Raw genomic sequence first — 26,595 nt, forward strand, 5'->3', positions numbered from 1 at the left:
TTTCCCTCGTTTACATTGATAGAAGAAATTGCAATGAAGTCTTGACCAATAAAATCTTTACTTGTTTTTTCTTCCTTTTGAATATTTGGTGGTATAAATACTCTTTTCTTGTCAGTTCTATATAAATAAGGATAATGTAAAACATTACTAGTGACTTCAGATTCTATTTTAGTATTATCTATACTTTCTTTCATTTCAATATCTTGTTCATCTTTTTCAATGCCAGTGACATTTACAACTGACATTTCTTGTTTATTAGGCTTATGTTTTCTTGATATTTCTATAATCTTGTTTGTTAGGTCAGTTAAAATATTAAGCTTAATTCCTAAACAGCTTGTTGCTATCCCAAAGTTATCAGCGGTAATTTTCTTTAAACCAGTCATACATAACACAGGTACAGAAGTTTTATGGCATTCTTCAAGTAGAGGATGTACTATAGCCCTTGGGATAACTTCATTTTCTAAAATTAAAGCAGCTAATTGTTGATTCTCTACTAAGTTTCGACATTCAGATAGACCGAAAACAAGCCCCTCAACCCGCCTGTGGACAGAAAATTTTTAGAAAACCATAGTCAAAAATATTATATCTAGACGTTATTTTTAAATTTTGCAGAAGTCAACTAAAGCCTGGCAACTAAAGAAATCTGTGTTAAATGTAATTAAAACTTACTTGACAGGAGGTTGTTTAGGTCTTTCAGATTTAGGTAAACATTTTATATCTTTCCAATGTGGTTTTTTGAACTCCGGTATGGACACTCTGTACTTATGTAGTATAGTTTCTAATTCTTTCCCTTCAGCTTCTGTTACAGCTGGCCTAAAATAAAATAAAAAAACTGCTGTAAAAGTGCGAAAAGAATATTGTTAGGCGTAAAGCGTAGTGTTCTTTAAAAAGCTTACCAATATACTGCATCGGGTCGACAAATAACATTTTTTATAGTTTTTTTTATAGTTCCCTTGCTGATCGTAGTCTTTTTTCTCTTCAAAACTGCCGCTTCAGTGCTCATATTGAGTTAAACTTATTTTAAAATTATTTATACAGCTCAGTTAATATATTTCTATATCCTTTTATGTTGCTTTTGTAATAAAACAATTTATTAATTAAAATTTACCATAACCTAAAATGAAAACAAGCAAAACCGATGGATTGAACGTCAACTGTCAACATTGTCAATTTGTCAAAGTCAAGTTCACTTTATGGAGACAGACAAAAAATCAAACATGATGGCAGGAATGTACAGATTTTATATTCTTCGTTAACGATTGGATTTTGAAATTAAACATTTGAAAATAAGTTTTCGCCTCTACAATTTCTTAACATTTTAAATTATGAAGGTAAAAAAAAAACTGATATGGTGTAACGAAACTACATTATCTTAATACCGACCTCACGACGTCTTCCAACAATACAGGGTAGTTTAAAAGCCGCTCCACACCGATTCAATGTCTTCAGCAGGCTTAAAATAAGGAAAGTTCATAGCGAAGAAAAGTAGAGAGGAGTGGACTGAGTAGAGATTGGAAGCAGGAAGCGGTGTTCTACAAAAATGAAATTAAGATTGAGATCTCCTCTCTGAGAGAGATCTTTCAAGATCTTGTGTGAAAATAAAGATAATCTACACAGTAGATTTAAGTATAAATTTTCTCACTTCTTTGGTAAACTTGTTACGATTCTGTTGTGTCCTATTTAAATAAAGCTACATAGTCAAATTAACATAACTAAAAATAAGAACATTCATTATGATTTCAATTTCTACGATGTATAATTAAAAACACTACTTCAAAGAAAAAAAAATTGTATTTGTTTTACAGTAATTTATATGCGCCTAATGACAAAGAAGCTTCGCATAGGGAATAAAATAAATCTTCGGATAGGAACTTACTTGGAAATGGCTTGCAAAAAACATAAGTTTTTGTTATAGGCCGGGCCGTTGGCGAAACTTATTGTTCCGACAAAGACGGGGCGGGGGATGCAATAATAACGCAGTAAGGGTGCGTAATGAAACTTTTACCTGGGACCGATGTAATGCACTTTTAGGAAGGGTCTCATTCATTCGGAACTAGTCCGTGCGACATGATCTATTAGATATGAACTCGAAAGGTAAAATAGAGAAGTGGCTCTTTGAGGAATGGAGCAGTGGCCGTGTTGTGAACTCAAGGTCTATGTTGAAAGTGGAACATGAGGTGTCTAAGATCGGGGTGCCCATAGGTGATACAAATACAGTGAGAAAGCGGAAACACTTATCTAGTGAGTTAATTTTTTATTTTGATTTCCTTTTTTTTTTAAATCTATAAATTATTTATTTGTCCATTTCGTTTAAGGGGTACCACCTCTTAAATTTAATGTATCACGATCACAAGGGGTGTGCGGTTGATATCATACCATAATTGCAAAATATATAATTTTATATGGTTCATCTAAATCCATAGAAAAACTTAGCACAAACGCACACGCAATGTTATTTAATTTCAATAAAAGTTATAAGAGAAAGAAGTGTATGTACTTATGTATTAAACTGGACTAATCCCTAAATTAACAGTTACCTTATGCCTTTCTTACACAAACTTGTATATTGTTACTATAAAATTTAAATCTTCAAATTTATTACTTACTGTTTGTACTTCGACGTCAGTTATCTTTTTATTAAGCCTGCGATCCGTCGAATTCTTTGAACACCGTGCAGTACCTTTACAAATTCTACCGGATCATATTCCCCTTCGCGCGCTTCCTTACCACGACCTAACGGTTCAAAATTTTTTTATGACTACAAAATGTTGTCATACAATAATAATAAGACATTTTTATGTATGAAATTTAATGAGTTATAATAATAAGAAATAAAGTGATATAATATCATATTTGTTTTCGTCATATCATTGTATTTTTTCGGACAAGACTTCCATTTCGTAATACCATGTTTATAGATGGAAGACATGGTCTAGAAGCTGATAAAATAATAGAACTAAAAATGGAAGAAGGTGGACCAAGCGGTCAACAAGAAGACATGGACTTCTCATCGAGCGCCTCATCTTGGGAGCCAAGCGATGACAACCTTTCATCTGAAGACTCTGAGGTACTGTCAAGGCCGTTTATTTGCTACCCATTTCGATGTTTGTCGCTCACAATGTTGTACGGTCGAAAAATTCTCATACAACATACATTTAAATTATAGCTATATAATTGAGAAGACAATTTAATTATTTATACTTTATCATTATTTTTTTTTGGTTCATTGGTATTTTTCGTGTATTTTTTTTTAATAATGAACAAAATAAGGAATCTAAAATTCGAAAATATGATTACGAAAACTAAAACTAACTTTATTACGTTAAAACTAGTTCAAGGGATGCAGGTAAAATCCCCAGGTAATTGTCTTCTTTGAATAATGGTTTAAAATTACAAGGAAGACTTAGTACCGTTGTAACCAAACGTTTTTTAGGCGTAATTATCTCATTGAATGAATAGTGCGCCACATAAAACAATAAAAAAATCCTTTAACTTAATACTTTTTACTAATAATCTTTATTCAAACAAACTTATTATTGTACTACTTATTAGAAAGAAAACTATCAATTTAATGTTCATTAGCAAAGCTTACGTGTCCCAAGAAAAAAATAAAAGTCAACCTTGGATGAAATCGATTTACTTTTAATTAAAATTTGTTTTAAAAATTGTAACTAATCTTCTTTTTTACCCTTTTTTTTCAACCAAATTCTGTTTAAATTCACAGCCAGAAAACAAAACTAACAAGACAATGAACACTACGAAACAATACACCAATAAAAGGGTAAACAAAAAAGGTCCAATACCACTGCATAGACCGAATGCAATCATACCAAATGTTTTACAGCCGCGACAAACAAATATTGTAGATAAAAAGAAACGTTGTAGATACATCGACTCAGCAAATAAAAGAGAAATCGTTAAGAAATCATTACCTGATTCAACAAGGAAGAACACACCACCGAATGAATCAATTAAAAATGGTCACAATAATGTAAAAGATATTTTGGATATAAAATCCGGATTTAGACAACTATTTCAAATGATTAAAGACCTTAAAACACAGGCGGGTTTTGTTTCAAGAGAATGTAATGGGACAAATAAAAACACATCAGTGGTAAATAATGATATTATGGATATATCGGAGGGAGAAGAAAGTGATAGAAGTCAAAGTGTGGAATCAAATAGATCGGATGACAATGTCCTTATCAGCAATAAATATGCTAGAGCTGATGTTCGAAATCCTACAACAGAAAACATAACAGAAGAAGAATGGGTAAACAGAACTAATTAGATTTACGTCTTATCCTTTTTAAAATTGAGATATCAAGAATTTATACTATTTTTTAATTAGTAGAAAACTTAATTACGTCGTCGTCGTCGTACGTTGTTGTTCTAATTAGGTATTTAAATTTCTTAACGTCAGTAAAAAATTTCTTTGTACTTTCAGATACCTATAGGAAGTGGGAAAACTCTGATACACAAAGACAAATATAAAAAAGTAAATTGGAAATCTTACACGATAGCAACAAGAACTCTACTGCTTGCAACATTCCCCAGAAGGTATGTATGCAATTCTACACCATCCACTGATTAAAAATCAATAAAAAAACTTTTTGTCTCATTTTTGTTAGGAAAAATGAGAGGGATAAATATAAATTATTTTTAAATAAAAATAAATCTTGGTTTTTCACTTTAGAGGAGATCTATTTTAAGATGCTGGAAATATAGGTTTTTTAGGCAAAGAAAATTCACAGTTTTTTGTAGTCATTTGTAATTTTATTTTATAATTTTCCAGAATTCTAGCCACCCATTCCCTTACTGGGAAAAGGTCACCCGCTTTCCGGAACAAGCCAGCAAAAATGTGCCTCGATCCTAAAATCGTATCTGATGTTATTATGGAAATTACATCCAGATTTAGGGTCAAGGAGAATTTAGTTAGGTTAGTAACTTTATCATTTTAAGGTTTTTAATTTCTTTTAAGGATATCCTTGGATGCTTGGATAAATGGATATACAACGGTTAACACAATTTTAATAATTATTTTACATTTATTTTTCCCATTTGTAGAAGTATCATTACAACAAAGTGTGCAGACGAATGTAAGATGTTTAAATTGAGGATGAAACATAAAAACAAACAAGAACAAAATCAAGAGAACACACCGCCGATACAAGAAACAGAGCCCATAGATTATTAGAGAGCTTTTGTTTAACATTCTCTTGAGTGTAACTACAAGAATGGAAACATATTTTGTTAACCAGTGGGGCCTTTTAGTGTTTTAATCCTGTGTAGCCAAAGCTTATACTTAATGTAAAAAGTTTCGATAATTTAATAAAATTAGGTTAAATAATTGTATTTTTATTTGGTGCACCAATTCAGCTTATGTATAATCCTCCTTCCAAAACATCTTTTTGGTACTTACCTCTTAAATAGCTTCACAGATTAGTTATACAGATTCCATTTGCGTGCATAACGTTGCAATAGTCTGTATTATGTGTCAAGACGTGACTGCATAGCAATAAAATTTGTTTCAAAAATGATTTCAATCATAATCCTGTTAGTATTTATTTAATAAAAATAAATAATACATAACTGTGTAGTAAAAAACTTATAGAATAGAATGACGTCTTGATGAGATTGCCATCTTTGGGCGAGTTGATTTTTTTTTTGCATTTCACCGTCACGTCATTTATCAATTGCCTTGCTGGAATATACCCAGGGGTGAAAGTATAATGTCAGTGTTAGTACTCGCATAGATGGCGCGCATCAGCATCATTTCATCAGGAGTGAAGCGCCAGCCACTGAGTTGTCCAAGACTCTGAAGCTTGGGGCAGCACTCGATAAGTAATTCCACGGTCTCTGCGGACAGCCGTGGTGCATTCGGAAACCATATCGCCTCTAAATATGGAAACTTGTAGCGACGGAGCATCCTGAAAATATACGCAGATTGAGGGTAAAATAGTTAACCTAGACGCGCTTTTTATTAAGTATGTTGGTGGTTAAAGAAAAACTAAGAAAAGTAATCCAAAGATCTAGTATTAGATCCCAAATTTTGGGGTTTAAATTTCTAGAAAGAGCTAATCAAAACAAAATTGCGCATTTTTGAAAACAAGTCAAATATTGTCAAATTTTAAATAAAGTAAAATTTTTACCTTGACATATCACAATCGTCTAGAAGAATCTCATCGCCTATTATCAATTTCTTTAACTTAGGGCTGGACGTCATTAAATATTTCAAACATTGCATTGAGAGGTTACCGTGTATTATTTCGATATGTTCCAACTTGTTAAACGGTATTTCTTCTTCGTGAGTCGCCGTTTGTATCTGATAGAATTCTAGACTTTCCAAATTAGTACAAGTTTCGGCTATCCTAGTAAAGTTGAATGACCCCAAAGACGCAGAAAGCATAAGTGTTATAATTTTATAACCTATTTTATCCAATAACTGATGTAGTTCGTGACATTGGAATTTATTCAATTTAATCTTATTTACATAACTCAAATCTTTTATTAATTGTAGCACCCCTTGATCGGGCTCCTCTAAATATATTGTCTCCAACATCGGACATAGAGCGACAATCGCTTTCATAGTCCTTAAATTAGTTCTAGAATCGTGCATGTATTGTAGTTTAGTTTTAAATCCAGGCGGGCAGTCGTTGTTGTGTATGTAATAAATAGCTTTACCAACAAACGAATAACTGCCGAGATTTGTCAAGTTAGGCAAGCGTCGTATCAACAAAGCCACATCTGTATGATCTATATTCTCTTCACCATAGATACCGATATTCACAACGGTTAAACTCTGAGTGAGTTGGGGATTACCTGTCAGCATTGCATCTATTCCAATCTCCGTTATATCCGTCTCACCTGACACATCTAATAATTTGAGCACTTTGTTATGTTCACCTATGAATTTGAGCACTTCATCATTCGCCATATACGGTATATTAAGAGTCGTTAAGTTAGTGAGGTTCTTTACCAGCTGATAGAACAATGATAGATGTTCATCTTTAACCCATACACCTTTTAAATTGAGTGCAGTAAGATGCTTTCCTTGTTCAGTGATCAATTCTAGTACTTTCCTGTAATATTGGCAGGGAAAGATCCCGGTCGCTAAGCTCTTAACATTTTCTTTAAGCAGCAGTTTCATTGACAAATATCGTATCGACGGCTCGAGATATTCTGAACTAAGTATCAAGTTGAGTAAATCCTGGAATATGTCATTGGTAGCTCCCATACTTTCGTAGTAAGAGGACACCATAGCGAAAGGTAATTCGACATCTTCATCTGTTGTAACACGAGATAGCGCGTGTATCAGCTGTCTTCCAACTAAAGAGAGTGTTACGTCTTGGAGGGGAGGAACTGGACACTTTGGAGACATTATCACAATATAAACTGTTTATAAATCACTAACTACGATATATTATTAAATATAATTATATATTGAGCATCACTGTCACTTATACTGCGAGTTTACGCGTTCAAAATTAGAAGTGAGAAAAAATTGGTGTAAGCTATTTAACGCGCATGCGCAACGTATTGGCTCGCAGCCAGCGCACGCGCACAAACACGACCATTATTTATAGATCTTTTATGTGTAAAAGGTGTTTATAACACGCAACGCAAGATAATTTTCATCTCTACGTTAAAAATAGAGCTGTAGATATCAATCTTACACATGGCACTGCGATCCTTGTCTTTTATTTTATACACAGACTTGGCCGGGTTTGGTTGACATTGTTTATTTAGTCTGTGTAAATTTTAAAAATAAACAAACAAATTTTAGGGATAGAAAGATAGCTTTTCGTGATAATGATATTTGAAATTATCAACAATTTGTTGACATGATTGTAGTAGGATTGGTTACAAATAAAACAAACTCTAAAAGGCGTATTTTTTCTTATTAGGAGAAAAAAGTTATAATAATTGCATAGATAATGCATATGCCGGAATCCAGGTCATTATTCTTTTCTTCTTTTTATTGTAAAATTTATTATTTGTCATAGATGAAGGGAGCCAATGATTAGACTATTCCAGCTAGTCCATTTTACTCAGGAATTTGAAACAAATCTATCATACTTTTTAATATACAATATTAACATTTTATAATATTATTAAAGTAAATGATTCAATGGCGAAATAGGAATTACATTCAATGTCAATAGAAATGAAAAATTATAACAAATCAATTTCAAGAATTTTTCCTTCATTAGGCTCAAATCACAGACTTATTAGAAATATACTTGTTTGGATCATTAGTTTAAACTCTTTGATTTCCAAATTAAAATCCATAGACAATAAATTACATTAACGGTTAGTAAAATTTGAAAATAAAATTTCTCATTTCCATTGATCATAGAAAATTATGTATGTTGAATAAGTTTAAAAATTGCTAAAAATAGATATGATAATATATGAATTACACATAAATTCATATAAATTATGATATCTATATACTGGAGCGTCGGTGGCTCAGTGGTCAAGCTGCTTGCAATCTGCAGACCCTGGGTTCGAATCCCGCCATGTACCAATGTGTTTTTCGATTTCCGATTTACATATGTACATTTATCCGACGTTCTTACAGTGAAGGATAATATCGTGATGCAACCTGCACATATCTGAGAAGAAATTCAAAAGATATGTGTGAAGTCAACCAACCCGCACTTGGCCAGCGTGGTTGACTATGGCCTAATCATCCTTAACTTAGGGTAGGCTCCGAGCCCCTCGGTGGGGACGTTTAGTGAGCTGATGATGATGATGATATCCATTGTTAGATATACTACATCTCAACATATATTAACAATTGATCCTATGACATTCCAGAAATATGACTTTACTATGACCGTACAGATTTGTAATAATTTTGCGCACCCTTTTCATTAGTCTGTTTACTTACGAAACCATTCACTTTATCTCCAAAATATATCTCCATACCTAATAATATACAATAACTAAGACTTAAAAATAAAATTAACTCTAATTTTACTCAAGAGACCAAGATATACTGGTTATATCCCACCTTGTCCAATCTGTAATTACGTAGGTACGGGAAGGTCTTTCGCTACGAGGAGTAGTATCTGTTCAGTGCTGTAACACCAGTTTGCGATGTCCTTGGAGACGCGGCACCAGAACTCACCGTGGTGGGGTTCCGCCGACTTACAACGACTCTTCACGTCTTCTTGCTGTTGTTCTGTTCCATGTAATAACTCAAACTTGTAGAAAAACGCCCAAGCATCACCTAAGTCCGGATCGATTTTTACCTGTTTGAAAGAAAATTTTGGATGAAATTCTTAGAAATTAGAAGAATTATATTTTTTTTAATTTAAATCACACTTTTAAACATCTTGGCTCATTGTCAAGCGATAGCTTTGATCAACATTTCCATTTAGTTAAAAATTAAAAAAAAAACTAATTTTTCAATTACAAAGTTGTTAAAAAAACACCAAAGTGTATTTACCGTACGGTTAAACCACTCGCGGCACTTATTGAGCTTCCTCTCAGTCCAGAAGAGCTGGGACACAGCCAGCAGCACATGAGCGTCGTGCTCGCATTTCTTTAGCGCGTCAACCTGCAAAATATTATAACAAATTAACAAAAAAAAACATGATTAGTAGGTAAACATCTATACCAAGTTTCAACGAGATTCTTTGAATCGATCTGGAGATATATACCTTCTAGCAAATCATCCATCCATCCAAATTGTCGCATTTATATTAATAATAATTAAGATTTTTTTTCTATAAATCGAATTGAGAAAAAAATAGTTTCATTAAACTATTAAAAAAAACAGGAAATTAGAAAATGTTAGCATCCAACCTGTAGACACTGGACTGGAATGATGAAAGAGACTACGATATGTATTAACTCATATAATGTTTCTCTTTTATCAAATAAAACGTAAGAAATGTTAAAATGAATACATCCAGTGCTGTGAAGTTCCGGGGTAATACTTACACTCTTAGTTTTCCTCTGAGGCCGCGACTCCATGAATATAGCCTCAGCCCAGAGCCGGCCCGCATTGGGACATTCCTGTAAAGCCTTCGCCATTACTGCGTTAGCTATGTCCACGCTTCCGTTTCTCCGCTCCAATCTTACACTCTCCAACCTAAGTTAAAAAAATTACACTTTTTTTTATTAATTTTACGAAATGGTTTAAAATTAATGACCATAGATAAAGTGTTTGATTACTATTTTTTTTATTTATATTGTTGTATAAACTTACCATAAATCTGGGTTCTTTGGGTTTCTCAGACGTGCCTTTTCGAGTACGGATCTAGCCTTAGTGACGTGTTTCAGTTTCTCTTCAAGTCTTGAGAGTAAAATCCACATTGGTACACTTGTTGCACATTTCTTTAACTGAAATCAAAGACATTGTATTAAAAAAAAACAAAACCTTTTTTGTACCTCCACGGTGTTGTAAGGTTAGTAATAAATAAAAAAAAAAATTGGAAAAATTAAAAAAAAAAAACTTGTTTTTTTCCGTTCTTTTTTAATATTGTTTTACATAGTAAAAACTTACTCCTTGTGAATAAGTATTATGCGCGTCATCGTCTTTGCCCATTTGTTCTTCAATCTGTCCCTTCATCATGTGCAGCTTGGCATAATCCCCGAACACTTTGATAGCTTCATCCAGCAAATTTAGCGCTTCTTGCAGATTGTTTAAAGCCCATTCTAGTTTCGCTGATTTTATCATTACCTGAATAATTATAACAAAGTAATTAACATCGCAACAATAATATAGAAAAAAAACAAATGTCAATTTTTGTGAGGGCACAGCATTTTTGATGAGAAATTCTAAAAAAATATAACAAACTCTCGGTGTTGGAGCGGAGGCTCTCGCTTTGGCGAGCAGTCGTCTCGCTCTGTCGTACTCTTTGTTCTCACTCTCCAACTTGACGGCGGCAAGCCAGATCTCCTCTGAGTTAGGGTTGGCTTGGAAAGCTAACGACAATATACCTCTTGCAGCTGGCACATCACCTACAAACAATAATATTAACTAACTACCCGTTATAAATCTTACCAATATTATAAATGCAAATGTTTGGATGGATGGATGTTTGTTTCAAGGTGTCTCGAGAACGACTGTATCGATTTCGCAGAAATTTGGCATAGATGTAGAACATAGTCTGGAAGAACACATAAATTGGTCTGCACACAATTTAAGTATGGTTGGTCATAAAGGAATACGTGAGGACGCGGAATGACCTTGAACCGCATATAAGATTGACGCAAGCGAAGTTCTGCATTAATTGGTCGTGCATTTATGTATGTGTATGACTTACCTGCCAACCACTTAGACTTGGCCCCCATGAGCCAGAGCACCTCAGACTTGGGACAGTGGGCGACGGCGCGCTGCAGCAGTGACTCGAGGCTGGCGCGGCTACCGTGCTGTTTCTCCAGGTATGCGGCGCGAAGCCATATTGATTTCTTCGACGGGAACACGGATAATGCGTACCCGTATATTGCGCGTGCGCACTCGTACGCACCGTCGTGCGCACACTAAAATGATACATAGAGATTGATATATGCTATTTGATGAGATATACAATTGTATAAAGTATAACATAGATATATAGATAGTTTTATAGCTAATAACTTACAGCTTCGGCATCTTCCATCCATGTATGTTTCTGGTCCTCTGGATCGATTCCGTGTCCAATAATCGCCCGTATGATAGCCTGGTAAACAAATTTGAACTCTAATTAGCCTCATAAAAAGAACATATTTTCTTAATAACATAACTAAAATCAATAGCATGTTTGTTAAAATTACAACGCTATGTTCATACCTGGCAAGTATGAACAGCTCCGGACTTTTCAGCTTCCATTGCTTCCTTGAACCAGTGTTCCCTGTTGATCTCCACACCGTTCGCGCTGAGAGATGTTATCGCACGGTCTATAATCTTCTCCACCATGTGAGTGTTGCCTTATATGGAGAAAACATCAACATATTATTTACGAGGCTAAAGAAGTTTACTAGATATGAATAACATGTATAACCTTATATAATTCCTTATCCGTGCTGCACAAAACTAATATTTTTTCTATGTTTAAATACACAAAATTCTATATATTTTGTTGTTTAATATTTTTTAGTAGATAATCAATGTTAAACTCACCATGAGCCTCTTCTAGTTTGGACGCAGTCACCCAAATCTGCCTGTCCGTTGGTATGTTCTCGCGGGCTTTGTTCAACACTTTTCTGGCATTCTCATATGTTTCCAGTCTGGCTAAAGCAAGCCAGAGTTCCACACTAGTTGGGCAGCATTCAACTGCACGTGATAATAAGATACGAGCGTCCTCCGGATTCTCCAATTCGACTGCTGCTTTCCAAAGACGAACCGAGTTCGGTATGTGCTCTAACGCTTTGCGGTAAACACGGCGTTTCGCCTGTTAAAATACAATGATAGCTTAAGCTAATATACAACAGTTACTTGTTCCTAACATTTTTTTTTAGATATCATCAAACGCATTTATACGATTAATTACAATGTATCAAACATGAACATAAAATAGGCAAGCAAATTCAAAATTTACACAGAAATTAATTTTTTACCTATTTAATAAAAAAAAACATAAAATAGGAAGAACATCAGTGTTGTAATGTAATTTTTAAACTAAAGTGTTGTAGATATAACATTTTGAGTTACCTTAGTCTCCTGCTCCAAGTCTGCAGCTTTGACCCATATCCTGACGCTGTGAGGCAGGTTCCTGGCGGCGTGTGCGATGACGGCACGCGCAGTGTCGCGCGGCTGCAGGCGAGCCGCTTCCAACCATAACTCCTCACTACTCGGATTCACTTCGCAACCTTTCATTATCAAGTTACGGGCGGATTGCACTTTGCCTGATGAAAAAAATAATCTGTTTATAAATGTGCACTTCGATAATTACTTGTTTCTGACAGCACCCAAAAATTGATTTACGTCTTTAATAATATGATAAATAGGAAAGATTTCTTTTTTTGTTTGCATTGAATGGGCTCCGAAGCTATTGCACGTATTTGAAAAATTCCTTCACTGAAGTTTGAGGTAAAGATTATTTACAATAAATTTCGAATACTCATCTTTGTAATAATGCCATAATAGATGCAGAATTTACATTTGAAAATTAAACACAACAATTTACCTGTTACTTCCTCCAGACGGGCACTAGCAATCCAAGCTGGAGGATGGTTTGGATTAGTTTCTCTAACAGATTTCAGTAAGAGGCGGGCTTTCTTAATGTCATTAATATCCCCACCGTAAGTAGGTATCATAGACTGCAAATCTGTTAAATATCCTTTAGGATCAACAACTGTCTGTCCAGTAACAGAGTCAGATACTTGAGATAATTTTACAGTCATCAATGTGTTCCGGGCTTGACCAATTTTTCTCAAATCCAAATCACCTGTAAATATAAAATGCTTTTAAAATTATTATTGTACATTTTTTATACTATAAAGTGGCAAATGAGCAAGCGGCCGCCTGAAATAGCTTAAATAGTGAAAGGCTTAAATAGCATTGTCCAAAGACGTCTATAATTGCATATACATTGCCGACGTTTAATCGACAGAGGAGGGGATACATAGGAAGAGAATATTTGCCATGCCCATGCATCCCTTAATTTACTTTTGTTTAATATTTGTAAATGTTTAAGTATTGAAAAGTTATACCTGAAGGTGTAAGCATTCCAGGTGTAGCAACACCAGGCATCATTGAAGCAAGACCTGATCCCGGATCAATAGATGTACTAGATTCTCCACCAAGATTCCTAGACAGTACACTATCTGGTAACGGAGTGAACTTCTCAGCCCGAGGATTTCTCTGCTTTCTATTTCTAGCATCACCAACTTCTGGAATTGCAGCCCATTCTTCTTCAGAAACCACTTTAAGTTCTCTCTTTAGGTCTGAAAACTGCTGTTGGATTTTTGGTCTGAAATTGAGAATATTATTTTCAATAAAACAAAACTACTATGTATTAAAACATCTGTGTTAAACATTAAAAAAAACTCTTTGCTTTGTTGGTGTTGCTTCATTACTTTTTATACGATTTTTATTATATTCATAAATATTTACCTCTCTTGACGATATCTCTCCAGATCTTCTTTGAGACGTTTTTCTCTGTATTCTTTTCTTTTTTCATCCATTCTCTTGTCAATAGATTCATATATTGCATCTGCCTCTGCATCATCTTTGTCGTAAGGGTCCTGTGTGGAAAATTAATGTTCTTGCAATCATTGTCTGAACAAAAAATAAGACTAAAGACAATTTTAATCCAAACTGAAGTATAAAGTGTACCTTTGAAAACAATGAGCCACTGTATCCAGAAAATTCATCATAATTGGAGTCATTCAAGTCTTCGTCATCATCTTCCTCTTCTGTTTTCTTACGTTTTGCCGCCGGCGGTGCATGGCGATCATCACTAAAAATCCAAATTATTAGTTCATTTGTATTACATTAAAACAATTTTACTCGCAAGAAGAATAATAAATACTTACGAAACGTCATTGGCGTCTCGGGCCGGTCCAATATCCGAACGTGTAGTAAAACCTGTAGCACTGAAAAATTAAATAAAAGTATTATTGTAAATCCTAGATACTTTATCACAAGAAAAGTCTAGATAATCTTACCCTCGACCAACACCAGCTACATAACCTAAGGGCGCAGGGATCCCTAGGAAATGTTTCTTATTTTTATTAACAAATGCTTGTGGTGGTACCGACATTTTGGCATAAAATCAATTGAAAATTTCTTGTACAAACGTACTAATATTTTGTAATTACACAATATTTTAATGAAATCACAATAGGTAGGTAAACATAAATATAACGCAACGCTGTCAACTGTCAAACTGACAATGACAGAGCACTGCACTGGGTATTTTGGACAGAGTATATTTAAGATTTTGATTACATAGATTTTTGTTACTTTCAATTAATTGTTTGGCTTACAATTTGTTATGCTATTTAAATAATAACAAAGGCAGGCAGGCAAGTTAGCAAGGTAGTTAAGGCATTTGAAATTTTTTACTGTCATGTAGGTTCTGTTACCAGAACAATAGAAGCAATTAAGAATACCAAACAAAGCCGTTGCTAAGCAACTGCTAGTTTGATTGAAATTGTTTAATTTTCTTTTCGAATCTTATGTTTCGGTGCCTATATTCTCGTAGTTTTACTAGTATAGTTAGTGAAAATGGCCAATAACTCCTTAGCCAGTAATGAACCAACCAGTGAAGATATACTTAATGAAGAATTTTTACTAATTGAAAAATCTTGTGAATCTAAAGATAGTGACGATGAAATTAGAAATATACTCAATGAACTAAAAAGACTGTCTACTATTAAGAATAAAGATGCTGAAATCGGAGAGGATATTGAGGACGTTGATATGATTTTAAAGAGAGCCGAAGATATTGCACATGAGACCAAGAATTTGTTGAACAGTAGTCCCATTATTGGTATACCCAATGGTGTTTCATCTAATACGGTGGATAAAATACCTCAAATAAAAGTTACGAAGCACCATACCAATGAAAACAACATTGAAATTGATCATAAAATCTTTGGACATCAGAAGGTATGTATAATTTCTTGTGAAATATATGAACTAGTAAAAAGAATATAATCTTGAATCTCTTTAAAATAAATTTAAATATAAAAGTAACGTACAGGGTTCACCAATAAAACAAGACAAAGAATTCAATCTGTTTAATTGTACAACTCTTATAAATATAAATATTAATAAATAGAGTACTACAATGTTCTTAAAATTAATAAATATTTATTACAAACTAATAAATGCTGCTTATTCTAAATTTAAATTATAGTTTAGCTACTTGTGCAGCTAACACTCTCAGTCCATTCAATGATTCTCTTGCAACTGGTTCAATAAATGATGTGGGTAGAATAAAACCATAGCGACCGGTGTCACTTAGTTCTATAGTGAATGAGTATCTTATCCCTTGACCCTTTGCCCAATCATCAGAACCACCAGATGCTGGGTATAAAAGGCCACTTGAAGAGCCCACTTGATATGATGAACCACGGGTTTGTCTTATAGCCTGAAATAATTGCAATAATTTTAGTTACAATCCTTTTGATTAGAGTACAATACGTTGTTTAAGTATTTTTATTTGCTGACAACGAAGATGCCTTCTTGTTGTAAAACAAGCCCCAGTATATTATATATAAATGCAAAAAAAATAATAAATGTAAGACACATGTAAAAGGGTAGGTAATTTATTTTATAACATAGGTATGTGTAGGTTAGTATGGGCGACTTACAGATGCCATCCTGTTGCCAAGTTCATCCAGGTCTTTGTAATCTGGAGGTACTGCATTGTCGTATCCCCAAGGATACAGCAAGTACTGCCCGTAGCTATGATACGTTATGTACGCTGTGAAGTTCGCCGAACTGCTCTTGATGAAATCCTGCATCAATGAAATATACGATTTTTATTATGTTCCAAATTCTTTTGCTATCTTTTCGTGGTATTTATTCTGCAGTTTCTTTAGAAGTACGAAGTTCGTTTTTGTATCAAATTTACAGAAACGAAATAAATGCGTCAAGAATTAGAAATCAAAGTTAACTCCTGAATATTACATCAAATGTTAAATTAAAAAGACAATAGTGACTTATATGAATTGACTTTATTATGGAGTAGAAACATGTCTTCCTCCCGCCTTTCGTATCTATTCTCATTTATTACGCAGTCATTAGCCATCAATCTGTTATGTTCGTTGCCATCAAATGTTCATGCTTAAGTGTTAAGCCGGAAATGTAATCGCTTGTATAAGTAACAATACCGTTGGGGATGTTACAAAGTTACTGATGAATGTTGCATTTAATGTCCGTAAAAAGGCTTGCATATTTTCTCCATAACCCATAAAATAAATTAAGCACAACTTGGTGTAACATAGATAAGAACACTTAAGATAATGGTGTTATGTTAAATGGGTATTACATGTAATGGCCAAAGTTAATCTCTTCTTAAGTATCGTCCAAGTATATGCCGATAACACTTACTAGTAAACAACTTAAAGTACGCAATATCTTATATTATATAGTTAATTACCAGCTTATGTATCACATTTTCTCACTAAACACCTATGTTTAGTATGGATAACTTACTGATAGAGCTTTCGACTCCGGTTCAGAGAAAGCGCTACTGCCGCGATAGATTTCACTGCACGGGTTGCCGGATGAACCTTTGCCTCCCCATCGATATCTATGCATTGAAAATACAGTTGTAGGAAGCGACAAAATATACAAAATACTGCACTAAATATGACATAGATTAGTGTTATATTTTAAGCTTGTTCATTTTGTATTCAAAAGCAATACGTGCCCGAAGTTCCTGTTCAGATCAGTTCCAATACACGTACGACTAGTAGTTCTACTTGGCTTTTTGTTCTTTCTCCACAAACGGTCAGATTGATGAGTATGTTCATAGCCATCAGGATTCACAACGGGCAAGAAGTACCTAAAAAATAAAACGGTTTAAAAGTGGTGCATTATTACAAAATATTTTGTTTATACGATCAGATGAGTAATTTGGATTTACCAATCAATATTTTTGATGTCATCAGTCTCTACGTCGAAGTTTTCTGCGAACTGGTTAATAAAATAAGTTACAGTTGCGGGACTGATCCATTCCCGGGCATGGATTCCTCCGTCTATGAATACGGCCTTATTAGTTGGTTTGCCGTCCGATATCCGCAAAACCTACAATACATTGTACACAAAATTGACATTATTTATCCATGAAAACTTATGGCAAAAACTGGAATATTTTTATTATTTGTCCGTAGAATATAGAAAACAAACCTTCAAATCACGCCCTTCATAAGATTTACCAATACTATTGACGCTGACGATTTTCGGATATGTTTTAGCCAAGTAATCCATAAAGCCGTGAATGTCCTCCACTCGGTGATATTGCTTCCATGTCATACGATGACCTAAGAATACAACCAAATATAACCAATCTTAGTAATTAGGGCCTTAACTTACTTAAGAAGACCACATACATATTTTAAAACGAAAGGCCTACGAATTGCACAAAAATTAGGATGACAAGAAAATTGCAATAAATAGTTGTGCTTATAGTTAGTTACGATGAAGTGATAGACGCATGCGACAATTTTTATTTTCGTCCAAAACACAAGACATAATTAATATAGAAATAAACAATCGTTAGCCCACACGAACATATTTTGGGTATTTTATGACGAACCCCAATTCGCATACGGCCAATACTCCATTGGTAGATCTATAGAATTGTAACCCAAGTAGGCACCTACCAAACTCGGACGACGATATTTTGCCCTGTAACGCCAAAAATTGTAAGCTCTTGCTGCAACAAAATCATTGGATTCTAGCTTACCTTTTTATGCACGTTTGTACAACATGATCATATATCTACGAAGTATTAAAATCTTTTACAAACCTCTACGATTTTGAAGTTCAACTTCATTTGGATCTAGCGGAGGGTTTTCTTCGTTGATTCTCTGTTGCAAGTCCTCGATCACCACTTCAATTGGTATTCTCTCACGTTTAAAAACTCTCGTAACATTATTAACTGCATTAGACTTTACGAGTATGTCAATAGAAGATTGATTCCCACCCCACGTAGAAATTACTGTTAAAGAAAATATTGTTAAGTTATTTGTGTCATTTGAATATATAATATGTATGATTATATGATGATTAGGGGACTAGGACTTACAATTTCGTCTCCTCAAACGATAAATAACGCCCCTAACGTTAGTATTCTGTGTGGAAACTTTCCAAATTTGTGCGCCTGTGTAGTCCACTCTACTTTCAGGTGATGTACTTCTTAGAACAGGCAATGAAGCATCAGTAATAGTTTCTTCAGGTCCTTCGACTTCTTCTAAACGCTCAGCACTAGGATTCGATGGTTCCTTCTCTGATAAAATGAGTATTGTTGTCGTTTCGGGGTCATCATCAAATGGTTGTTTTACAGAATTATTTGCGGGCCATTCTGTAAAGGAAATCAAGCTAAAGCCACACTGTTCGTGGTTCTATGTACGCAGTATTAATTGTGTCCTTCAACACAATTCATTGTTTAGTATTAACATAAGCATTGTTTTTTGCATTCTCTTTGTAAGTTAGTATATGGGTCTGTGCACAACAATTTTAATGATTTAAAATTGTATGATAAGGATCCTAACTTTTATTCTGTGGAAGGCACCAGGAAATGCTTATCAGAAAGCAAATTGTGAATTATATTTAATATAATTTCAGCAAAAACAAGGCTACAGTTATATCTAAGCAATATTTTTGTGTCAAAGATAACGGAAAAGAAATCTCACGGTACGGTAAATTAGAATTCAACGTGTCTCTACTGACACCAATAATTTTATAAAGTGAAGTTAGTATAAAATATTTCAATTGATTTGGCGGATCGTTCAGACGTGTTTTATTTATTACGATGACATGTGTCGCATTTAATGTAGAAAATGCTTTTAGTATGCATTTGCTGTTCCTTGCGTGTCACGTTTAATGACTTTCTCCGGTCCATGCTTGTTTTCCATCGGCGCTTGACCTGATCTCCGTTTGCCTAACGGTATAACATCGCAACCATATATTTTATACTAAAAACACGATATACACATTTTTACGGAAATTCAGTATTGTTTTGTTTTGCTAAATTTAGTAAAATTCGTTATTCGACAACTCGTAGTAGGTTTCTTTTGAAACTCAATATATTCAGTGAAACAGAGGTATAACAAAATTATTGCTAGCCGCTCCTTTCCATGACTATAAACACGAAAAAAGGTTGAAAAAGCTTTTATGAAGCAAATTTTCATTAGTATTGTTTTAATGAAATATCCAAATGACCAAAATATCTCTAAGTGGTAAGTAGTACTTCGAATTTACATGACAAAAGTTAGATATAAACTAGACATTCCAGGTATAACTCTCTCTCTTTCTCTCTCTGCATAGCTTGCACCCCTCAAGATAGTGGGGTCAGCTTTTTAGGCATTAAGTATTTACCGTTATCTGTAAGCATGTTCGGGACGATTAGCTTAGTATAATTTAATGTTGGTATACACGGTCGTTTGCTGTACGGAATTCATAATGATATACACACATTCATTCCGTAACTTTTTATATTGGAGCACATGCATGGAATAAACATTGAAATAGAAAGTAAAAGAAAACAAACTTTTCCTTATAAATTGTAAAAAAAATTCTGCCCAATTATGAAATAGTATTTTCCTTGTGCTATAGTTAAAACTTAATTATAATATTATAAAAATAATTACTTTTCCTTAGAGATAAGGAAAATGTGAGAAATAAAATAAACATTTATATTATAAAAAATTGTGATCTATCGATCTTAAAACCATGATTTATTAGTTCGTAGAAATTATTTTTTGTAACTAATCATTTTTAAAAACCAAATTATGTGTTAAATATTCATTACATTGTGTTGTTTGTTGTAGTTTTTAGTTACTAAAACCACTTTTTATTGATAATATATGTACATCGGATGTGCTAAATAAATAACAATTTTACGTATACGTAGAAGACACCCTAAGTTTTTACTGATTCTAGAGTTCCTGATCTCAGAATTCTATGCATTATATGTCTTCATAATAATCAATTTATATTAAGATTTGTCATCTGGGATTGTACAAATCTAACTTACCTCAGAAATTCTAGCTAACGACGCCCTTATTGAGTTACTAACTGTTACTCGCGACTTGTTCACCGTGGAATTAAAAAAAAATGTTACTCCGGCATAATCAGCTTCCAATAAAATTCCCGTCAAAATCAGTTCAGCCGTTTCGGAGATAAGTAAAGAACAGACGCGATCTTGCTGACAGACAGTTAGACAAAAAAAAATGTTTTTTCCTAAAGAGTATGCGATGTTACGAAATATGTTACGGAATATTTTTATATAGCATGCTTAGATTCTATTAACAGTGTATATAGATGTACATTTTGCTCCACTAGTTAATCTTAAACCTACGGCCTGGGAATAATTAAATTGTAGATTCGCATTGCCATTTACCGAGAGCTAGAACTATGCGATAGTTAAAATAATCTCTTTACGTTTATATTTTTAAAAAACACATATTGCCTGTTAATAAAGAGAATTAAAGATAAAAAATATGTTAGTGCAGGGAAAGCGTACCTTTTCCCGGAGGTAGTTCATTTATGAGAGCTGAGCAGGTAACAGTGACAACCAGCAGCAGCACGACCGTCCGTGACCACGTCTCCATGGCTACTGATGTCGGAGCTGCGGTCAACACGACACAGGTCGCATTGATGCGCCTGCGCAGCCGATGCTCAACTTATAAGCTCTATTCCAATGATACCGCATCGATGTATTACGAGATGACTCATTATTCTTGTTGTATGGGATTTGTTTAGTGTATTTTTTGTGTTAACAGGTAAAACAATTTCGTTACATTTTATGTTACATACTAAAATATGTCTACTTAACCAAATTTTAATCGATTTCCTCCTCCTAAAGTTTAAATAATTCTTAAGACAATTGCTATAGCTTCATATAAATAAGTTTAGGTATATTGGAACACTAGTTCTTTTGTGGGTCTTCGACCGATCTATACAAAAGCTTTTTTCCTCTTTCATACACCATTTAAAACCTATAGGTCGTTACAAAAAAAAATGTGACAGTGTTTCAAATATATTTTAGTTTAAATAACTCGACCCTTTTATACTTAAATCATGTCTATTTAAAACATTATTATCCATAGGTCTGCGAAATACGATCTTCACAGTGCTTTCCTACGTTAAAACAGCAACTGCTTATTATTCACTTATACACAATTGAATTATTAAAAAAGTTTAGGCATACGTAGTCTTCAAAATGAAATAAAATCAACGTTTTTGAAGCAGCAAAAGTAGTTACATTCTAACACTCTTAAATCGGCAATAAGAATGTTAACCATTGCAACTAATAACACGTCATCGTGCTTTTATTTGTTTTGGAACCAGAATGACAACCTTCTTCTTGACGTAGAGGCGCCATGACCGGTCATTGCCTCTCAGTTCCAGTTATATCATAATACGATAAAAGTAAATGTTTCTATAAGAATTTTACAATTAAATAATTTAGTAGTTAGTAGTTCACTTAATGGTCATTTAAATTTGATCATTCTTCTAGTAAATGTAATAGTATTGTTTCAAATATTTATTTTTATTTTATTAACATATCTCAAGTCATTGACCTAAGTATGAAAATGCAAATGAAATTTTTACCAATAAAGAATTTAACGTTTAATTTACTTTGATTTGTTTACGACTATTGGATTAGTTGTATAGTTTATTTCTACTTACTGATTTCTTTGATTAATTTAAGGTAAATGAAAATATAAAAGTGAATAGTAAAGATAACACTGAAAATCGTCGTAAAACAAAAACGAGACCATTTTCAGCTGGATTTATAGATTGTAAGAAAAAGGAAGTTGGTAAAGTGAAGACGGCAAATAATTCCCCGAAACGTTCGTTGTGCAGACATGAAAATTTAATAGAAGAATTAAAAGATACAAATGAACGAGTGAAATCTTTAGAATTATTAAATGTACAACTAACAGAAGACAATAAACTATTCAAAAAAAAATTAGATCAAATTAATAATGAAAAACATATCGCAGAATTAAAATTAAATGAATGTGAAAAATTTATTAATAAGCTATCTAAAGAATATGAAAATAAAAATTCCGAATTAAATTCAATAAGAGATTGTGAATCGCATATTAGAGCTGAATTGCACAAGGAAAGAAATGAAAGGAAAAGTTTAACTTCACAACACGAAAAAGATCTAATAGTTATCAATGATCTACAAAGACAAGTTAAGGAAATGGAAATGATTTTACGTCGAAAACATCCTGACTCTGTTTCTGCTTTGATTGGTGAGTAAAATTCTCTATCAGTCTATTCTCGGCACATATCTGTGAAGAAATTCGAAAATATGTGTAAAAACCAACCCGCATTGGCCAGCCTTTTTGACAATAGCCTAATCACCCCCTAACATGGCGCTGAGCCCTTCGGAGCTTTTGAATAGTATAAAAGTCGTTTTAATAATTACTATTCTTTCAGTGGCATCAAAATCATCGACAGTTGAAGATAATAAGAAGAAATTATTAGAAGAACGAATTGCTCGTTTGGAGCAGGAATTAAAAGATAAAGAAAATCACTTCCAAAGTATACTTGTTACATTACAAGAGAAGTTTAGTGATATGAAGCACAAATACGAGAGTCATATTATTGATGTTGAAAGACAATTAATGGAAGATCGTAAGGTTAATACAGATCTTAAAAATAAAGTCAATAAAACTAATCTAAAGGATTCTTCAGTCCAAACGTTGGCTGTAAGTCGACATACAGTTGGCACTCAGACTTTTTCAAAACCAGATAGAGCGTCGTCTGCAGTTAGTCGAATATCGCAAAACTCCACTTTATTTTTAAACAAATTAAAAGAAGACAGTTATCTCATAGCCACAATAAAAGGTTTGCAAGCTGAGTTGACTGTGAAGCAAAGAACAATCTCCAAAATTAATAGAGAGACAGAAGAATTGAAAAAGAATTTACGAAACTTGCAGAAAGAGAAAGAAGGTTTGTAAAATTCAGTAGCACACTGCATCCATTTAATACACTATTATCAACGATCCTTTTAACCTAATTATAAAATTTTTTCAGTGTTAGCGAATTTACATCCACAAAAGAGGACACCCTGTAAACAAACCAAATCCGTTGAAAATATTCTAGCTAAAGTGACCAATGAATTTGAATCTGAACTTTCTGAAGCTAGAAAACAAAAGGAAGTTCTTGCGCAGGAAAAGTCAAGCTTGCTCGATTCTCTCAAACGAACTAATGAAGAGTTTATATTGTTGAAAAAGAAGCGTATACAAGATGTAAGTGTGATAATAAAATGTTTTTCAGCCAAGAATGATTCCATTTTTCCAAAATAATTTGCAAAAAGAAAGATTATTTTTTGTAAAATAATTGTATTTTCAAGCCATAAAATGATTAGTTTATTTAATGTAGGTACTGTTGCGATTGTTTATGTACATCTTAGTATTTGAGAGAGTATTTAAAATTTTATTCCCATTTCTCTAGTACAGACTAACTTAGAGTAAACTCGAGCCCTTCGATTGAGACGTATATTTCTACGAAAAATTTGATATTTTCTTGCAGCTTCACACTTTACAATTAGCACACGAAAAGGAACTAATGCAGATGAATATGCAGTTATATCCATTGCAAGAAGAGATCAAGTTATTGAACCGGACGGTCGAAATCTTACAAGAACGCGTCAGGGCCGCGGATGAAAAGTTACGATGTAACGGTAAGAGAGATGTAGACGTTAGGGCCGGTGGTGATAATATAATTTCTAATAATAAACGTTGAATTTAATTTTTATTTATTTAGAATATCAAAGTGTATTTCTAGGATAAGCAAAGGAACACTTTTTTTTACAACGACAGAAAATGTTTTTTCATTTTTTTTCTGTTCCAAAATATATTTTTATTTCATGTTTTCTACCGAAACGATGTTTCAGTGTGATTTTAATTTAGCATGTTATGTGATTATTTAAAGCGTTTTCATAATGTATACGTTTTAATTTAGTTTTAAAAATTATAGTAATAATGATATTGCATTATTGTGGCTGATTGGGACCATTGATGATGGCTGATTATAATACAAAAATAAAGTGACCTTTAGACTGTTGTTACAACGCATAAAATTGTAGTCTTAAAATGTGCTTTTAATTGTAAGTTTCCACACAAAATATTTGTACAAAAATATGTTGCTATCTCTATTTTTCCAATAAGAATGATAGTGATGAGAAATAGTTTTTGTACAAGAATTCAGTGAAAATTTACGGTAATGTTTTTAGTGCCTAGTGACATTTACCTCTAGTCAATATTTTCATGAGATTTTTACTCTACAAAATAAGTTATTGTTGCGGTGCCTTAAACGTGTTAAATAAATATAAGTATTAAATAATAATAGCCTTTTATTTATACTAATTTGTTCCAATATTTTTATAAGAACTTTTCAATAATTTAATCGATATTAATTGACCGTAATCAACATTGTTAATGCGATTTCTTTATAAAATATTTCTTTATTCAATAAAACTTCGTACTGACTCGTATTTGGCCTTTTTATGTCACGCGCAAAGTTCAAGAACCTTTCGTAATAAGGTGGAAACATTTCTTCCCTAATTTATTTACATGGCACTTTAAAAACAATTTGTTTTTTTAGTCGTTGCCGTTACGTCATGTTTAAAAAAAATGCATTTTAATTTTCAGTCACAATATAATTTTAATTTAATTTTGTCGTCTGTGAAGATTACAAAATTAAATTAAAAACAATTACGCAATAACTCGTATGTACATTTGTTTTTAATTTTTTCAACCTGATTTTGTCTTTAAGTAGTAACATTTATAAACAAACAACTTCATATTATTGTGGGAAAATTTCCATTCATTAGTTATCTCTAGAAAATGTTAGTCGATAAATGTAAGGTTAGTAGGTGTCTCGCCCGGCCCAATTTCACTGGGCTTACGGTGCTAGCTTTTAAAACATGTTACGGTAAAAGCTTGTTTAACGAGTCACGTATTTACATAGAAATTTAAATTTATAATAAAATTATCATTTTTATGACGCCTAATAATTAACGAGTATGTGCAAGAAGTACTCTACAGATAAGAGGTTTTAGACTGAAATTCAATGCAAGATTGGAGCATTTTTTGTGGTTTTCATCTCTTATGTATTTGGAGGCGCGGCAGTGCCCCCGACGAGGTGAGCACGGCCGAAGCATTCACGTAACTTGCTTCTCATTAAATGATATAATTAAAAAAAAAGTGTTTGTTATTCATAATACCTTAAAATAAGGAAAATTATTTAATATCTTGGCAACCGGTTGTCTGATTCATTCCATTAAAATCTTTGTGAGTCACACTACATCGTAAAAGTTGATTTCTTTTTGTCTGTTTAGTATATTAGTGATTCGAGTCGAAATCCTGCATGTGATAAATTACAGGCCTGATCCACCTAAATAGAATAGCACTATAAGAATTTTTACATAGTTTGGGAAAGTTGCGGTTGTCTTCTATTGAGTGTAAAACCCTATTTATTATTTTTGTTTTAAAAGCAGTAACAAGTTATAGTGTATTTCTACTGCCTTTCCCAATACTTATAAGTCATGGTGTTAATGCTTTATCTTGGTATCGCGTAATAAAATCACAAAAAGCAGATACAGAACTAAAATTGGATTATAAATGGTCGAAATCGTGTTGTCAGTTAAATCATTGGACCGTATAAAGTTTTAGCCTGTTACATTTTTTGTAAGGTACCATTACTATTTAGTTTTAACGATTTTATTGTACATTTAACTGTGAGTAGTTTCTTCTTTTGGGAATTCCTTAGTATAGATTTTATTTGTACACTATGTTGCGTGTCCATCTGTAAAAAACTTCCCACAAAGAAAACCAACAAAATTGCTAGTAAGTCAGGATTAATAAATAAACCTAGGATAGAAATAATAAACTGTAGTCCGTTGTCAGGTATATGTTTATTAACATAGCTATATATACACTTTTATAGTAATT

At 33.2% G+C, this 26,595-nt stretch overlaps 5 protein-coding genes across 6 annotated transcripts; 2 read left to right on the forward strand and 3 right to left on the reverse strand.

The window, feature by feature from the left end:
- The first annotated feature begins 1,301 nt into the window (after positions 1-1,301).
- LOC106126850 (uncharacterized) lies at positions 1,302-5,471 on the forward strand. Of its 2 annotated transcripts, XM_013324733.1 has the most exons (7): positions 1,302-1,649; positions 1,916-2,241; positions 2,919-3,067; positions 3,725-4,273; positions 4,448-4,560; positions 4,796-4,939; positions 5,068-5,471. In XM_013324733.1, exons 2-7 carry the CDS (start codon positions 2,082-2,084, stop codon positions 5,195-5,197), a joined length of 1,245 nt encoding a protein of 414 aa, XP_013180187.1. In that variant the 5' UTR covers positions 1,302-1,649; positions 1,916-2,081; the 3' UTR covers positions 5,198-5,471. The 2 variants fall into 2 exon arrangements, with proteins under 2 accessions (XP_013180187.1, XP_013180186.1); XM_013324732.1 differs by lacking the exon at positions 1,302-1,649 and having other exon boundaries at positions 1,769-2,241.
- A 119-nt stretch (positions 5,472-5,590) lies between these two features.
- Positions 5,591-7,437, reverse strand: LOC106126849 (uncharacterized). The gene is given in 2 exon segments (NM_001311806.1): positions 5,591-5,930; positions 6,153-7,437. Coding segments are annotated over 2 exon segments (1,347 nt in total). The 5' UTR covers positions 7,262-7,437; the 3' UTR covers positions 5,591-5,692.
- A 1,254-nt stretch (positions 7,438-8,691) lies between these two features.
- Positions 8,692-14,776, reverse strand: Prp6 (pre-mRNA processing factor 6). The gene is made up of 17 exons (XM_013324693.1): positions 14,608-14,776; positions 14,476-14,535; positions 14,276-14,399; positions 14,054-14,184; positions 13,651-13,910; positions 13,125-13,385; positions 12,650-12,843; positions 12,119-12,389; positions 11,789-11,925; positions 11,601-11,678; positions 11,283-11,499; positions 10,814-10,977; positions 10,520-10,696; positions 10,223-10,356; positions 9,955-10,105; positions 9,458-9,568; positions 8,692-9,260 (listed from the first exon to the last, which is right to left on the reverse strand). The coding sequence occupies exons 1-17, from the start codon at positions 14,700-14,702 to the stop codon at positions 9,036-9,038; spliced, it is 2,790 nt and encodes a 929-aa protein (XP_013180147.1). The 5' UTR covers positions 14,703-14,776; the 3' UTR covers positions 8,692-9,035.
- A 206-nt stretch (positions 14,777-14,982) lies between these two features.
- On the forward strand, positions 14,983-24,951 carry LOC106126825 (centrosomal protein of 162 kDa). Its single transcript, XM_013324702.1, has 5 exons — positions 14,983-15,553; positions 22,335-22,887; positions 23,075-23,590; positions 23,675-23,889; positions 24,173-24,951. Exons 1-5 carry the CDS (start codon positions 15,170-15,172, stop codon positions 24,383-24,385), a joined length of 1,881 nt encoding a protein of 626 aa, XP_013180156.1. The 5' UTR covers positions 14,983-15,169; the 3' UTR covers positions 24,386-24,951.
- Positions 15,670-21,264, reverse strand: Mf-cpa (molting fluid carboxypeptidase A). Its single transcript, NM_001312787.1, is given in 9 exon segments — positions 15,670-16,037; positions 16,261-16,407; positions 17,108-17,204; positions 17,325-17,459; positions 17,541-17,701; positions 17,804-17,937; positions 18,426-18,617; positions 18,705-18,980; positions 21,144-21,264. Coding segments are annotated over 9 exon segments (1,470 nt in total). The 5' UTR covers positions 21,232-21,264; the 3' UTR covers positions 15,670-15,797.
- Positions 24,952-26,595: the final 1,644 nt, after the last annotated feature.

Source organism: Papilio xuthus, unplaced genomic scaffold (genome assembly GCF_000836235.2).
Source record: "Papilio xuthus unplaced genomic scaffold, Pxut_1.1 DF824992.1, whole genome shotgun sequence".
Lineage (NCBI taxonomy): Eukaryota > Metazoa > Arthropoda > Insecta > Lepidoptera > Papilionidae > Papilio > Papilio xuthus.